Below are 16,617 nucleotides of genomic sequence, written 5' to 3'. Positions count from 1 at the left end.
TTATGATGGAAAAGTAGGATTTATAGCTAAGCTTCTCTCCATTATTTGTCCTCCTTATTATTTTCCATATGTAATGGGATACAGTTGCTTTTCCAGAACCTTCAGTTACCCTTTTATCTGCATGTTGCATTGTTCCTTCTGTTTTCTTCATCATGTTTACTTGCCAGGCTCCTAGGCATATCTTTTATTGTACTTTTGTCTCCGGTGGCCTTTTCATTCTTATTTCCTTTTTAGTTTATTCATCCTATCTAGAAACTTGTTTTATCTACTACAGTAGGAAATTTAATTTACTTTTCCTCAGCTCCTTTCTTCCTCCCTGGCAGGCTCCCAATAAGTGTTTAAAACACTCATGATTATTGGTTTCTTCAGAGAGGAAGATAGATCTGGGTCATATGCTTGATGTCACTGGGATTTTAATTTAATTTTTGTTCTTTCTGGGCATCAAGGGGAATTATACCCCTTGAAGTCTCTCAATTAATCTTGCCCCCAGTTTATTTTCTTGGGCATGTTGCTTTGAATGTGCCTAGCTTTTCTATTTTTGGCATGAGTGCCCAAAATTTACTGGATATTGGCACTTGGCACACACACTGGTATTTGCTGAATGCCAAGTACAGCCTCCTCTACAAAACATGGTGGGAAAAATTATGAGGGAATCTGGTATTTGACTGTGGATTCAAACCAAGATGGAATTGTAACCTTTTATCATTTGGTAGCAGGGTCACCTTGGGCAAGTTACTTAACCTCTCTCGGCCTCAGTTTTCTCATTTTTAAAATGGGCAAACTAATAATGACTACCTCATTAGGCTTTTAGAGGATTAAATGGGCTAATGCCTTTAAAATTTAGAACACTGAGTGGAATATAGATAAAAAAGGATGACATTTAATAAAAGCCTGGGGTTCCTAGCCTCCTTGGCCAAGTACTATTTTTCCATCCAACTGTTTAGCCCCTGATTTGCTGTTGCCTCTCCCTTACTTGTTCATCAGGGATCTGGTTTTACTTCAAATTGTGCTCATTATCTTTTCTTTTCCTGTGGTTCTTCTCTGCTAATCTAGGTTTGTATCGTTCTAATATCCTTTTGTAGTGGAAAATAATTTGGGAGATTGTTAAGAAGACAATAATTGTTACTATCAGTGAGATTTTATGGCTTATTGTTGGGGTTTATAATAATAGGCTTCTGTTTCATATAGCAATAGAGATTGTTCAAAAAATAAAAATAATTTGGTATGCTTATTATCATGTATACTTATAAGAGATTAGAATTTTTCAGAAATATAAAACTCAGAAATAAAAGAAATGTTCCCTAAATATTTAATGCTTGCTATGTGATAGGATACTGTTGGAGGCACTAAAACATAATTGCTATTAATAGTTTGGCACAATTTCTTACAGTTTTTAAAAAAGATCTGTATAGTCATATAAGTTATGTTATTTATGAAAATAAAACCAAACTTAAAAATTATTTTTTGTGTCTTGCTTTTCATCACAAAATAATATATTTTGGATGGTTTTAATGTCATCACATACAGATTTTTTTCATGTGAGACCTATAACATTTTATTTGTTAAAAGTGGACAGCCTCAGAATAGATCTAAATGTAACTTTTCCAAAATCACACCAAAAAGTACAGTGTAAACCATCTCCTCATTAAATAAAAATTTTCATTTTGTGATGCACTGCATCAATGTTTTGTATACAACTTGATGCAAAGAAAAGTTTAAGTTGCATCTTGTTAAAAAACAAACAAACAAAAAAACCAAAAACTTTAAATATCTGAACGAGGATGGCTACAACTACATCCCAAGAAAAAATTTTCCTCCAACAAAGCATATTGTTTACATACAGCATGGGAGCACTCAAGAGTTTTATGGCTTAAATGTTAAAAATGTAACTGTTAAACTGTTTTATGGCTTAAATGTTTAAAAATTTAACTGTAAACTGTTAAACAGTTAAACATTTTGTACCAAAGGCAAATTTTATATTAAAAATGAACTTACAGATGCATGAAGAGCAAAAATTTAATGTACCAAAGACAGTTTGTTATTTGATGCACCTAATGTCAGTATTTGGGGCAATTTTTAAGGTTTCCAAAAATGGCATTAATAATAGCTCTGTACAATACTATTTAAAAGAACATATATACCATATTTTCACAAAATATTCTAAAGACAAACTCATGCTTAGCTGCTTTTCCTTACTTTGAAATAAGCTACCAGTAGTTCAAAACCAATCTAAAGTATACTGTTGCTGGACCAAATATAAACATTCAAAAATGTTTTGCAGCAAGTACTTGGCCTACATGATAAGCATCAAAGAGCGGAGGACAGACTAGAATTTATTTTCGAATTCTGTGAACTGACATACAGTAATCCCTTATTAGTGGAAGTCCTGCAAAATATCAGATATTAAGGATCAGATTTAATTATTTAGTATAAACATGAAACTGCTATTGATAGCTTTCCATAGCTGCCATAAATCAATAAGTCACCCAAGAAACATGAGAGACAACAATGAAGTCTAGTATATAATGCAAGGCCAGCAAGAATGATAATATTTTGTTTTGTTTAGTTTTACAGGAAAAGTCAACAATAGTAATATGCTCTAGAGAAACAGAAACTTTAGATGTTTTTAACATTATAGTAAACTAATATGTCAGGCTTCAAAATGACCAACCATATAACTTGTAGCTGGGGTATTTTGGTGTACTTGGCATTATACCATAATTTATAGTATACAATATCCGAGGACTTTTAGCAGTATCTTAGCACAACAGACTAACTCCTCTTATTCCATTAGAGGGGGAGGGAGGAGCTCTTTCTCCCCATAAATTCTTGATTTTTAATCAATTAGTTAATTAATTAGTTTTTCTAGTTTTCATCTCCTGTCTTAATATTGGACTTTGATATTTATCTTTTTTATTTATTTTATTTTTATTTTAAAAATTTATGGATATATAATAGCTGTATATATTTATGTGGTACATGAGATATTTTGGTACAGGCATGTACTGCATAATAATGACATCATGGGAAATTGTGTGTCCATCCTCTGAAACATTTATCCGTTGTGTTAAGATAATCCTGGTATACTCTTAGTTATTTTAAAAAGTACAATTGTTATTGATTATAGTCTCCCTGTTGTAAGTTCAACTACTAGTTTTACTCATTATTTCTTTTCTTTTTTCTTTTGAAATGGAGCCTTGCTCTGTTTCCAGGCTGGAGTGCAGTGGTGTGATCTCAGCTCACAGCAACCTCTGCCTCCTGGGTTCAAGCAAATCTCGTGCCTTAGCCACCCTAGTAGTTGGGACTACAGGCGTTCACCATAACGTCTGGCTGATTTTTGTATTTTTAGTAGAGATGGGGTTTCACCATGTTGGCCAGCCTGATCTTAAACTCCTGACCTCAGGTGATCTCCCTGCCTTGCCCTCCCAAAGTGCTGGGATCACAGGTGAGCCACCGTGTCTGGCCTTTATTCATTGTTTCTAACTTTATTTTTTTTAACCCATTAACTATTCCTACCTTCACCCTGTCGCCCTACTACCCTTCTCATCCTTTGGTAACCATCCTTCTATTCTCTATCTCCCTGAGTTCAGTTGTTTTAATTTTTAGCTCCTCCAGATAAGTAAGTATGTTTGATGTTTGTCTTTCTGTTCCTGGCTTATTTACTTAACAAAATGATCTCCAGTTCCATCCATGTTGTGCAAATGACAGACTCTCATTCTTTTCTGTGGCTGAAAAGTATTCCATTGTGTATATGTACCACATTTTCCTTATCCGTTCATCTGTTGATGGATACTTAGGTTGCTTCCAAGTCTTGGCTGTTGTGAATAATGCTGCAATAAAAATAGGAGTGCAGATATCTCTTTAATATACTTATTTCCTTTCTTGTGGGTGTATACCCAGCAGTGGGATTGCTGGATCATATGATAGCTCAATTTTTGTTTTTTTGAGGAAACTCCAGACTGTTCTCCGTAGTGGCTGTACCAATTTACATTCCTAACAACAGCACATGAAAATTCCTGTTTCTGCACATCCTCACCAACATTTGCTATTGCATGATTTTTGGATGTAAGCTATTTTAACTGGAGTGAGAGGATATCTTATTGTAGTTTTGATTTGCATTTCCCAATGAACAATGATGTTGAGCACCTTTTCATATGCCTCTTTGTCATCTGTATGTCTTCTTTTGAGAAACGTCTATTAAAATCATTTGCCCATTTTTAAATTGGAGTTTTAGATTTTTTTTCTATAGAGTTGTTTTAGCTTCTTATGTATTCTGGTTATTAATCTCTTGTCAGATGGGTAGTTTGCAAATATTTTCTCGCATTCTGTGAATTGTCTCTTTGCTTTGTTGATTGTATCATTTGCTGTGCAGAAGCTTTTTAACTTGATATGATCTCTTTTGTCCATGTTTACTCTGGTTGCCCATGCTTGTGGGGTATTACTTGAGAAATTTTTGCCCAGATTGATGTCCTCAAGAGTTTCTCCAGTGTTTTCTTGTAGTAGCTTCATAGGTTCAGGTCTTAGATTTAAGTCTTTAATCCATTTTGATTTGATTTTTGTATATGGTGAGAGTTAGAGGCCTAGTTTCATCCCTCTGCATATAGATATTCAGTTTTCCCAGCACCATTTATTAAAGAGACTTGTCCTTTCTTGAATGTATGCTCTTGGCATCTTTGCCAAAAAAGAGTACACTGTAGAGGCATGGACCTGTTTCTGTATTCTCTCTTCTGTTACATTGGTCTATATGTCTTTTTTTTTTTTTTTTTATGCCAGTCCCATGCTGTTTTGGCTATTATAGCTCTGTGGTATAATTTGAAATCAGTAATGTGATTGCTCCAGTTTTGTTCTTTTTGCTCAGGATAGCTTTGACTATTTTGAGTCTATTGTGATTTCATATAAATTTTAGGATTGTTTTTTCTATTTCTGTGAAGTATGTTATTAGTATTTTGGTAGGGATTATTACATTGAATCCGTAGATTGCTTTGGGTAGTGTGGACATTGTAACAATATTGATTATTCCAATCCATGAATATGAAGTATCTTTGCATTTTTTGGTGTCCTGTTCAGCTTTTCCTCAGCATTTTATAGTTTTTGTTATAGAGATCTTTCACTTCTTTGGTTGATTTGTAGGCATTTAATTTTATTTGTAGATATTGTAAATGGGATTACTTTTTTGATTTCCTTTTAAAATTGTTCACTGTTGGCATATAGAAAGGCTACTGATTTTTGTATGTTTATTTTGTTTCCTGAAACCTTATTGAATCGATCAATTGTAATGGTCTTTTGGTGGAAAATTTAGTTTTTTCCAAATATAAGATTGTATCATCTGTAAACAAGTTTAATGTGACTTCTTCATTTTCAATATGAACACTATTTATTTTTACTTTTTTAAAAAATACTTTTAAGTTCTGTGTTATATGTGATTGTTACATAGGTAAATGTGTATCATGGAGGTTTGTTGTACAGATTATTTAATCATCCAGGTATTAAGCCTAGTACTCATTAGTTAGTTTTCCTGATCTTCTCCTTACTGTGACCCTCAACCATCTGATATGCCCCAGTGTGTGTTGTTCTTCTTTATGTGTCCATGTGTTCTCATCATTGAGCTCCCACTTATAAGTGAGAACATGCACTATTTGGTTTTCTGTTCCTGTGTTAGTTTGCTAAGGATCATGGCCTCCAGCTCCATCCATGTCACTGCAAAGGACATAATCTCATTTTTTTAATGGCTGCATAGTATTCCATGGTATATATGTACCACATTTTCTTTATCCAGTCTATCATTGATGGGCATTTAGGTTGATTTCACATCTTTGCTATTGTGAATAGTTTTGCAATGAACATACATGTGCATGTATCTTTATAATAAAACAATTTGTATTACTTTGGGTATACCCAGTAATGGGATTGCTGGGTCGAATGGTATTTCTGCCTTTAGTTCTTTGAGGAATCCCCACACTGTTTTCCAAAATGACTGAACTAACTTCCACTCCCCCAACAGTGTATAAGCATTTCTTTTACTCCACAACTTTGCCAGCATGTGTTATTTTTTGACTTTTTAATAATAGACATTCTGATTGGTGTGAAATGGTATCTCATTGTGGTTTTAATTTGCATTTCTCTAATGATAAGTGTTATTGAGGTTTTTTTCATCTGATTTTTTGGCCCCATGTATGTCTTTTTTTTTGAGAGATGTTCTTTCATGTCCTTTGCCCACTTTTTAATGGGGTTGTTTTCTCTTGTAGATTTGTTTAAGTTTCTTATTGATGCTGGATATTAGACATTTGTCAGATGCATAAATTGTAAAAATGTCCTCCCATTTTGTGGGTTGTCTGCTTACTCTGTTGATAATGTTTTATTGTTGTCATTGTTTTTGCTGTGCAAAGGCTCTTTAGTTTAATTAGATACCATTTACCAATTTTTGCTTTTATTGCAGTTACTTTTGGTATCTTCGTCATGAAATCTTTGTCTATGATGATGTCCAAAATGGTATTGCTGAGGTTGTCTTTAAGGATTTTTATAGGTTTGGGTTTTACATTTAACTCTTTAATCTATCTTGAATTGATTCTTGTATATGGTGTAAGGAAGGGGTCCAATTTCAATCTTCTGCATGGCTAGTCAGTTATCCCAATGCCATTTATTGAATAGGGAATCCTTTCCCCATTGCTTGTTTTTGTCATGTTTGTTGAAGGTCAGATAGCTGTAGGTGTGCAGTCTTCTTCCTGGGTTCTCTATTCTGTTCCATTGGTTTATGTGTCTATTCATATCAGTGCCATGCTGTTTCGGTTACCATAGCCCTGTAGTATACTTTGGAGTCAGGTAGCGTGATGTCTCTAGCTTTGTTTCTTTTGGCTTAGGATTGCCTTGGCTATTTAGGCTTTTTTTTGTGCATGTGTTCTATATGAATTTTAAAATAGCTTGTTCTAGTTCTGTGAAGAATGTCAATGGTAGTTGAATGGAAATAGCATTGAGGGTATAAATTGCACTGGACGGTTTGACCATTTTCACAATATTGCTTCTTCCTTTATATGGGCATGGAATGTTCTTCCATTTGTTTTTGTCATCTCTGATTTCTTTGAGCAGTGGTTTGTAGTTCTCCTTGTAGAGATCTTTCACCTCCCTAGTTAGCTATATTCCTAGGTTGAATGTCCTTTATTTCTTTCTCTTGTTTGACTACTTTAGTTAGAACTTTCAGTACCCTGTTGGATAACAGTGGTGACAGTTGCCATCCTTGTCTTGTTCTAGATCTTAGAGAAAAGACTTTCAGTTTTCTCCCATTCAGTATGGTACTAGCTGTGGGTCTGTCATTTTTGGCCTTTATTAGATTGAGGTATGTTTCTTCTATCCCCATTTTTTGAGGGTTTTTATTATGAAGGAATGATGAAATTTATTGAGTGCTTTTTCAGCATTAATTGAAATGATCATATGGTTTTTGTACTTCATTCTCTTGGTATGATGGATCACATTGATTTATTTGCATATGTTGAACCATTCTTACATCCCAGGGATAAATCCCACTTGGTCATGATGAATGATCCTTTTAATGTATTGTTGAATTTATGTTTGCTTGTATTTTGTTGCCAATTTTTGGATCAGTATTCATCACTGATACTGGCCTGTAGTTTTCCTCTTTTGATATGTCTTTGGTTTTGGTATCAGGGTAATACTGGCCTCTTAGAATAAGTTTGGAAGTATTTCCTCATTCTCTATTTTTCAGAACAGTTTAAGTAGGATTGGAATTAGTTCTTTAAATATTTGGTTGAATTCAGCAGAGAAGCCATCAAGTCCTGAGTTTTTCTTTACTTAGAGGCTTTATTACAGCTTTGATCTTGTTACTTATTATTGTTCTGTTCAGCTTTTGGATTTCTTTATGGTTCAATCTTGGTAGGTTGTATATGTATAGGAATTTATTCATTTCTTCTAGATTTTACCATTTATTGGCATATGGTTGCTCATAGTAGCCACAAATGATCCTTTGAATTTCTGCAATATCCATTCTAATGTCTCCTTTTTATCTCTAATTTTATTATTTGGGATTGTGCTGGGTCGCCCCTGAAACCAGGATGTCTCAGAGCCCAAGGTCAATGGTGTGCTTCCTGGGTATCTGTGCTGGTTGTTCTGGGCCGAAGGGTTCTTTAGTTAGCAGATGATAAATTCTTCCAGAACTGGGTTCTTCTCTTAATACAGTGGGATCCTTTTTGGCTCAGGGTGTACCTAGAAATGTTGTCCAGGAGCTGGGGCTTCATGACTCTGCCCAGTATCCTGTTCTACTGGGGGTGAACTGGTATCCAAGATGCAAGATAGAGTCTTCCTCACTATTTGCTCTCCTTTCCTTAAGCAGAAGGAAAGAGACACTTTTGTTTCTGGGAGCCTCACTGCCTGGGTTTGGGAAAGTGACACAAGCATTTCCTTAGCCATGCCAGCTGATGTCTATCTAGGTCACATGCCACCCTATTTCACTAGCTCTAAGCCCAGCCTAGTGCTAGGAGTTGCCTAGGAATTGCAGCCGTTGTGTCCTAGATGTCTTTCATGTTTACCTAGGATCCCAGAACATTTCAGCCCACAGTGTTGAGGATTGCTGAGCAACTCAAGTTCCACCTGCTGTGATGGGTGCTTCCTTGCTGGCTAGGGATGGTCCAAATGCTCCCTCTGTGTGTGGGCACTGGCTGAGTCTAGAATGGCTTTATCCTCCACTGTGACAGGGCAGCACTGAATTCAATGTGAAGTGCCCTGGTTGCTGTGTTCTTTATCCCCAAAGTGAACAAATTGCCTTTCTGTACCACATGGCGGCTGCTGAGGGATATGGGTGGGGTGATATCAGCAACTTAGGACTGTCTCTCCATCCTTCTTCGATGCCTCTTTTGGTAATACAAAGTTAAAACCATGTGCTGTGATCGCTCACCTGATAATTTGGTTCTTGTGACAGTGTTTTTCTGTGTGCAGATGGTTGTTAAAATTTGGTGTTCCAAGGGGTGTGGGGGTGTGATTGGTGTAGGCTTCTATTCTGTCATCTTACTCCACCCTCTGAACTTTATACCATACAAGAAATCAGAGTGAAAGGTAACAACAAGGTTACAGTGTAACTCTTTTATAAATTTTGAATTTTTTGGTGACACATACAAGTACATTTTTGTCTTTGGAGCTATAAATTATTTAATTTAGAAAGCTCTAAAGATTATAGATTTTTAACTCCTCAAGTAAGAAGTCTAATACTTTATGGGTATTAATTTTGCTATCAAAATATCCAGGGTGCTGAATTCATTTTAATAATTATAATTCTTCTAAACATCATTTGAAGAATTATTTGTGGATGCTAGATTCAAGACTACACTAAATCCAAACAGTGTACCTAGGACCTGAGTTTGGAGTTTTTCATCTGAGTTATCTGTCCTTCAGCTCACTACTTCCTCTTACGCTTTCATTTACTAAACAAATTTTCAGATTTCTAAATTGGACCTTCTCCAAGGCCATGTCAGACAACTTTGTAAATATGCGTTTACAGACTTAAACACCAACATTTTAAACTGCGACTAATTCCTGCAGCCACATTTCTTGTTAAAAGTTTAGCACTAGGCCAAGCACAGTGGCTCACACCTGTAATCCCAGCACTTTGGGAGGCTGAGTCAGGCAGATCACTTGAGGTGAGAAGTTCGAGGCCAGCCTGGCTAACATGGCATAACCCCATCTCTACTAAAAATACAAAACAAAGTTAGCCATGTGTGTTGGAGGGTGCCTGTAGTCCCAACTACTTGGGAGCCTGAGACAGGAGAATCCCTTGAACCCAGGAGATAAAGGTTGCAGGGAGCCGAGATCGTGCCACTGCACTCCAGCCTGGGTGACAGAGCAAGACTCTGTCTTGAAAAAGAAAGCTCAGCACTAGCAATATCTTTCTGTCATCTTCTGCTGAAGGAACTGAAGAAGTCAAACAATAATGTTTCTGTCTGAGCCATTTGTGACATCTAAGAACAGATACGTATACTCTCTGATATTCTTTCAGGGCATTATTTTATACTTTTTTTTATTAAACCTTGAAAAATAAGTGTTACTAAGTCTTGTGAATATTTTGAACTAAAGTTTCTAAATTTCTGTGAAGAGCTCTTCAAGCAATTCAGCTTTTCAAACACCGTCATCACTCAGAGGTCCCTGTAACATGGGATTTATTGCACAGTTGAAAAGTGACTTTCTCCTCTGTTATTTATGAGAGTGGCTCTTTGTTTTCTCAGGATCCAAACTGCTCATTCAAAGCCATCTTTGTCTGTTTTCCAACACCATGTCAAATTGTAGGAGAACACCTGTAGGGTCTTTCTTTACATTCTCTTGCTGCTGTTTTTTAAAGAATAAAGGTAGAGCAGTATGAATTAATTATGGTTTCTAAGTTACTGGGCATTGTACTGCTCCAGGGTTATCAGTAGATACAGTCAAATTTCTGCATTTGTGATGGAAGTCCAGCATTGACTAGTTTTCTTCGCTACTACATCATCTAGTAGTTGTTCTGTGTTCAACTGGGCCTGAACCTTCTTCAGGCCTCTTTCTGAAAAGAAAAGTTACCTGCGAAGTGTCTTTCTGATGGCTTAATCTATTTTCTCTCCTGGTAAAATTAGCTGTAATATTATTTTTTCTGTTTAGCTGGTTAGGTCTCTTGAGAACTGCAATTGGTGTCCTGAATACTTCATTTTGTTTCAGAAGGCTTGCCTTTCTTTTTAACACTGGAAAATAGTGTTTTGTATTCTTGTTACTTACACGTGGACAATTCATAGGACTAATTCCTTTTCCAATTCCAGATGATTTCCTAACTGCAAGGCCAATGATTATCCATGAGGATGTCTCTTTCCAGGCATTACTCTTCCTCCACAGCTCAGACTGGTTTTACCAAAAACCAGAATTCTGTTGGAATACCCATTGTATTCTCGTCTTAAATTGCTGGAGTCCTCTGTTTAGTTTTGGAAAATTCTGCTTTTCTCCTTCCTTTCAATTTGGTTTGATGACACCATTCAAAGACATAACAATTTTGTCAAGGTTCTTGTTGCTGTGGGCTTTCAGCAGCTGTGACAAGGTTACCATGGCTTCTACTGGCTGGGTGCTGAACTGGTTCATGGCTGGAAACATGGTGCTAGAACAGTCAGTGGGGAAGACCAGAGTTGGAGGCCTGCCACCTCTCACACATGCACGCAAGCAGACTACCTGGCAGCATACTTGTCCTCTTATCTGTGGTTGCTAGCATAGCCGATTTATCCCATTCATTTAAATTGATAGTACTGTATTCTCTGGATTACTCTTGAATATACCATAATTTAGTTAATAAAACATATTGATGGATTGCTGATAGTTCAATTTCTTACTATTATAAGCAGTGATACACTAAAAATCCTTTTTTTTAGAGGATAAATTTTTAGAATTTAGAGTATGTTTTTTTAAGAGGATAAATTTTTAGAAGTGGATCAAATGATATATTAACTTAGAATCTTAATATATTCCAAAATATTGTTCTTATTTAAACATCAACCTTCTTGCCTGTTTCCATATGCTTTTAGGAAAACTAGGTATTAACAATTTTTATATTCTCTGTCAATGTATATGGTAGATATGCTTCATTGTTTTAATTTGCATTTAAAAGATTTCATGAAGTGGGGCTTTCTTTAACACTTTTATTTTAGTCATATTTTACATATTGCGACCTGTACTGTGTTGATATCCTTGGCTCAATTTTCTGTTGGATTAGTAAAATTGTGGTATATTAGTAAAAGCAGCCATTTGTCAAATGTTGGAAATTTTTTTGCTTTTAAAAAATATACATATTCTATACATTCATAGATGCTTTTAGTTTGTAGGTAGTCAGATTTCTTAACCCTTTTTATGGTATCTTGATTTTGTCCTTATGCTTAGAAATTCCTTTCCCAACAAGTGTATTAAGAATATGAAAGATTTTCTATCAGTATTATTTCTGATTTTATTATAATCGAGATTTATGATACCCGGCAATGGTTATTTCCTTTTCTCTTTTTTGTTTCGTTGTGTTCCTAGATTTTCATCTCTAATTTGGCATGTACAACTTCATCAAATATTCTGAAACCTTGGCATATTATTATTTACTGTGGATCAGAATAGAGTATAAGATGGGATCATCTTGGATCCTGCTTAATTGAATACAAATTTATAAGTGCCTATACTTGGTACCAGTTTAAAAGCGGGCTATCAGTCCTTGTTCATGTGAGATAGTCTAACCTGTCTTCCAGAGTAATTTTTTTTTTTTTTTTTTTTTTTTTGAGATGGGATCTCACTGTGTCACCCAGCCTGGAGTGCAGTGGCACAGTCTCAGCTCGCTGTAACTGCTGCCTCCTGGGCCCAAGTGATCCTCCCATCCCAGCCTCCTGAGTAGCTGGGACTACAATGAGTATGCCACTAAGCTCGGCTGATTTTTTATAATTTTGTTAGAGACAGAGTTTTACCATGTTGCCCAGGCTAGTCTGAAGCTGAAGCCCTCCTTGGCCTCCCAAAGTGCTGGGATTACAGGCCTGAGCCATTGCACCTGACTGAGAATAATTTTTAATAGTCCCCTTTCACTATAAAAAAGTGCCTCAGTTTAAATAAAAAAATTATAAATGTTATAAAAGGTAGTTATTTACATGGGATAGTTCCTCAGGGTATTATAATACTAAAGCTTTAGTTGTTTCTATTTATATCATTCAGTTGTTTCTATTTATATTACTTTTATAATATTTCATTTGCTTTGTCTTTCAAAATATCTATTATTTTCATGATGAACTTATTACAAGCTTCATAGAGTTGCTTATGTGAGGTATTTCTAGAATAGTCATGCTACTGTGTACTCTCTTTGCCTTCATTTTGATTTACAGAATGATCTTCACTTTTGCATTAAGTGTTCCTTATAATTCTCATTTACCTAGTATTGCTTTAAAGATGATAAAGGATTTGTCTCTGTATGTGGATGTGTTTTGGTTATATTTTACTAAATGTGCAGTCAAATCTTTTTGTATGGTCATGACCAAATGTTTGAACCTGACCAAATAAACCGTTACTTACTATGTTAATGTTTTCTGATGTTGCATAGACTTGGATCATTGGATTTTGTGGTATGCTAAGTAATACTGGATCATTGGATTTTGTGGTTTGCTAAGTAATACCATTCTTAACACAGATCCTTGTGCAAGCCACTAAATGCCAATCCCTATTGTACTGTCACAGTGTTGATAAAACTTTGGTACTTGTTATCTGCCAGACAGCTTTTCAGCTATCTTATTTTATTCTGATAGTACTTCTCCAGCCTTTTCTTATCTAGTACTGTGTCAAAGCCTATTTTATAATAGATAAATTGTGTCTCTTGTCCTTCCTTTCCTTTCTCTACTATGTCCGTTACTGGTTAAAAGGTTTACAGAGTTTAGTATTGGTCATTTTCACCACTGGTTATAAACTGTAAAACCAACCCATATTCTTTCCTCACCTATTATTTTACATTTTGAGGTGTTTTGTAAAATTGTCATATAAAAAGGCCAGTTTCAATTTTCCTTTAGTTCAAAATAGCTTTTTTTATGAATACATCTTAAGAAACCTTTTTTTTTTTTTTTTTTACATTTCTGGTTGTTTGTGTGTTCATATCATAATACATATGTCTCTCAGTGTTATAGTTAGGTATACGTGTTTGACCCTTAATTTTCATGTTTGTTGGTCCCATTAATAAAATTTGAGAATATCTGGTGAGTAGAACACCATATAGGAATTTCCAATTGTGCTACCATTAGCCTTTAAACATTACTCTTTGGAAACAGCTGTTTATTTATAGGTATTTTGAGTTTCATGTTATGTAAACTGTATATGAGATTTTCATACAAGTTTGTTTTTTTAAAATATCTAGGCACTAAAGATAAATTAATGAAGTTATTACCATTATTTTTGCAATGCATGTAATAATATCAAGAGAAGTTTGTTTTATTAAACAGAGACATGTTTCTTGTTTTATGATATATAAAGTATCTACTGTAATATATAAAATAATGTTTATTGGTTTTTGCGTTTCTTCTGCAGAGAGTGATAATGAACTGTCAAGTGGAACAGGTGATGTGTCTAAGGATTGTCCTGAGAAGATCCTATATTCTTGGGGAGAATTGCTAGGAAAATGGTAAAATTTTATTTTTCATACTGAAAATTTTATGTTTACAGAGTTGATGTTAATTTGTTGTATTAATCAAAATTTATGTGTTAAAATAGATTTTAAAGGATTAATATTAAAATCTATCTTAATATCTTAATGTAGTTTAAAAACTTAAAATACAATTTAGACATACTCTTTATGTTTGGCTAGGTCTTCATCCCCAGTGTGGTTTTATTTAACGTACTTTTGGAAGATGTCTTTGTCTTATTATTTCACTTAGACCTTATTATTTGTCTTATTATTTCATATTATTTAACACAGTCAATTTTATGCTGTATTGCCAATGCATTTAAATGTATACTGTGAAAGAGTTACATTTCTTAAAACGAAGTCTATTACCACTAAAGGGGGCTGTATAGTTTAGAATTTCTCTTTTACCATTGATTGTTAACTGACACAGCTTGTTTTGTTCTTTCTAACTAAAACTATTACTTTAAATTTTGGGGTATTTTATGTGGAATTACAAAAAAAGTACTCTTTCTATTATATTAAGTACTCTTTATATTTATGTTAAACACATTTTTAAAAGGATAATTATGACTATCATATGTTAGTGTAATAAAAAAAATCCTGCCCACAAAAAAATTCCTCATACTAGTATAGACATAGAAATTCAATTTATTTTTGAATATGCATATCAGATTACATGCATGTAGGTAGTCCAGAGGAGACTCTAAAGTCTGGGCAGAATTTCACAGTTCAGTAGAGGAAAGAATAATTTAAACCTCTTTTATCTTTTCAAGAGATAATTGGATGCTCCTTATGATAGTCTATATGCATCCTGAGAGTTTACTGTGTTATAATTTAGGAAATATGTATTTACCCTTCTAACCACTGGAAGACTCATGATTTTTCATTGTAAAATCTGGAGACTAGGTTTATCAAATTTGGACCAAAGTATTGGGCTTGTTATTATTTTTAAGGAGATAAACCCTGAATGGCCAGCTGCATCTCCTTTATTAAGGAAAGAAAATTTCATTTTATTTATCCTTACACATATCATGTAAAATGAACACATTTCAGAGAACTTATTTAACTCATTAACTAATGAATGTCAACATAAAATAATCAAAAGGGTCAGAATCTAATTTAAAGAGAATTTAATCAATAGCAAAATAATGAGCATGGACCACACAGAAATACCAACTCTAAAGGAATGCAATCAGCCGTCCAAAGTAGGGAAGTTAAGATTTCATTTACATAGGCAGAGGCAAAGGAGTTTTTAGGAGGATTACAACATTATTCATACAGGGCTAGTGCATAGTTACAGCAATTTGGTTGGTTATAGGGAAATGTTAAAAATGTTTTTTTTAACATTTTTCTTACAGAGGGTGCAATAATCACAAGTTTTCTGTTATCTGGTCTAAGTGAAGCAGAATGACAAAAGGGATGTTAATCTATGACAAGGGTCTTTAATGAAGAAGGCAAGAGATTTTTGTCTATGACATCATTCAATTCTCTCTAGCTATTGTTCAAAACAAGAAAGATGAGATTTAATCCATAATCCAAGAACAGAAGTTATAACCATATGTGACTCAGATGACAGTCACATCTCTCTCAAGACTTAAAGTGTTTTTTTTTTTTTTTTGGTTCCCTTAGCTTTCAAGTTTTATTTTCACATGGAGCACCAGTAAGGTAGTAGAGCCAGTCAAAATAAGGATTTGATTTGGAGATTTATTTTCTTTACCTGGCAATTCATTTGCACTACCTTGAATGGGAATCATTTGCATAGCTATGGACAGTAACAGTAAACATTTGCATGGCCATTATGTTATATATGTTGAGAGTTGTAAACTAGCCTAGTCAAAGATAAACAAAGACACACACTTCTGCATTGTCACACAATTCCCAGATGTTCCAGCATTCCATTGAAATGATGTTCAGTAATCTTTTTGTCCATTTCAAAAATCTTTCACAATTTTACCCCACGCTGTGTCCAGAATCTAATTTACTCATTTGCAAGCATTGTCCACCTAAATCTAAATTTATCTCATATGTTTTTATCTGTTTTATTTAGGGTTACTGTCTTCCTTTACTTTAAGAGGAACAGTTTTCTTTTTAGATGATCCTGATATAGGAGAATTTCAATGGGGGATGAAGATGGGCAGGAGGTGAGATGGGAGAGTGTGTTCTGGTTAGAGACAGAGGACTTTTTTAGTCTCAATCCAGGCTGGGAAACAGGAACCATGCTAAACTTTTTAAACAGAAGCATTTTAATGCAGATATTTGGCTTACATTGTGTTATAAGGTTGAGATATCAGAAAGGAGACATTACAACTGGAGTAACCCAAGTAGTAGGAAACAGCTATGGCATATAGGACTGGAGAATAAAATCAAAGAAGTACTGTTACCAGAATCTAGGAATTCAGAAGAGGTCTGAGGAGCTGAAGCAGGGATCTCTGAAGAAGACTGCATCCTGGTTGTGTAGAATTCTGAGGATACTCATAGCA

General features: G+C 34.7%; 1 protein-coding gene across 3 annotated transcripts in view; it reads left to right on the top strand.

The window, feature by feature from the left end:
- RABGAP1L (RAB GTPase activating protein 1 like) overlaps positions 1 to 16,617 on the top strand; it is a 741,733-nt gene that overhangs the window by 190,461 nt on the left and 534,655 nt on the right. For all 3 annotated transcript variants that reach the window (XM_017529899.2, XM_037739059.1, XM_017529900.2), the window contains one exon: positions 14,041 to 14,134. In XM_017529899.2, the coding sequence (XP_017385388.1) occupies positions 14,041 to 14,134 (94 nt within the window). The remainder of the gene's footprint in view (positions 1 to 14,040; positions 14,135 to 16,617) is intronic.

The sequence above is a fragment of the Cebus imitator genome, unplaced genomic scaffold (genome assembly GCF_001604975.1).
Source record: "Cebus imitator isolate Cc_AM_T3 unplaced genomic scaffold, Cebus_imitator-1.0 Scaffold62, whole genome shotgun sequence".
NCBI classification, from domain to species: domain Eukaryota; kingdom Metazoa; phylum Chordata; class Mammalia; order Primates; family Cebidae; genus Cebus; species Cebus imitator.
This window is presented reverse-complemented; position numbering and strand designations above follow the sequence as displayed.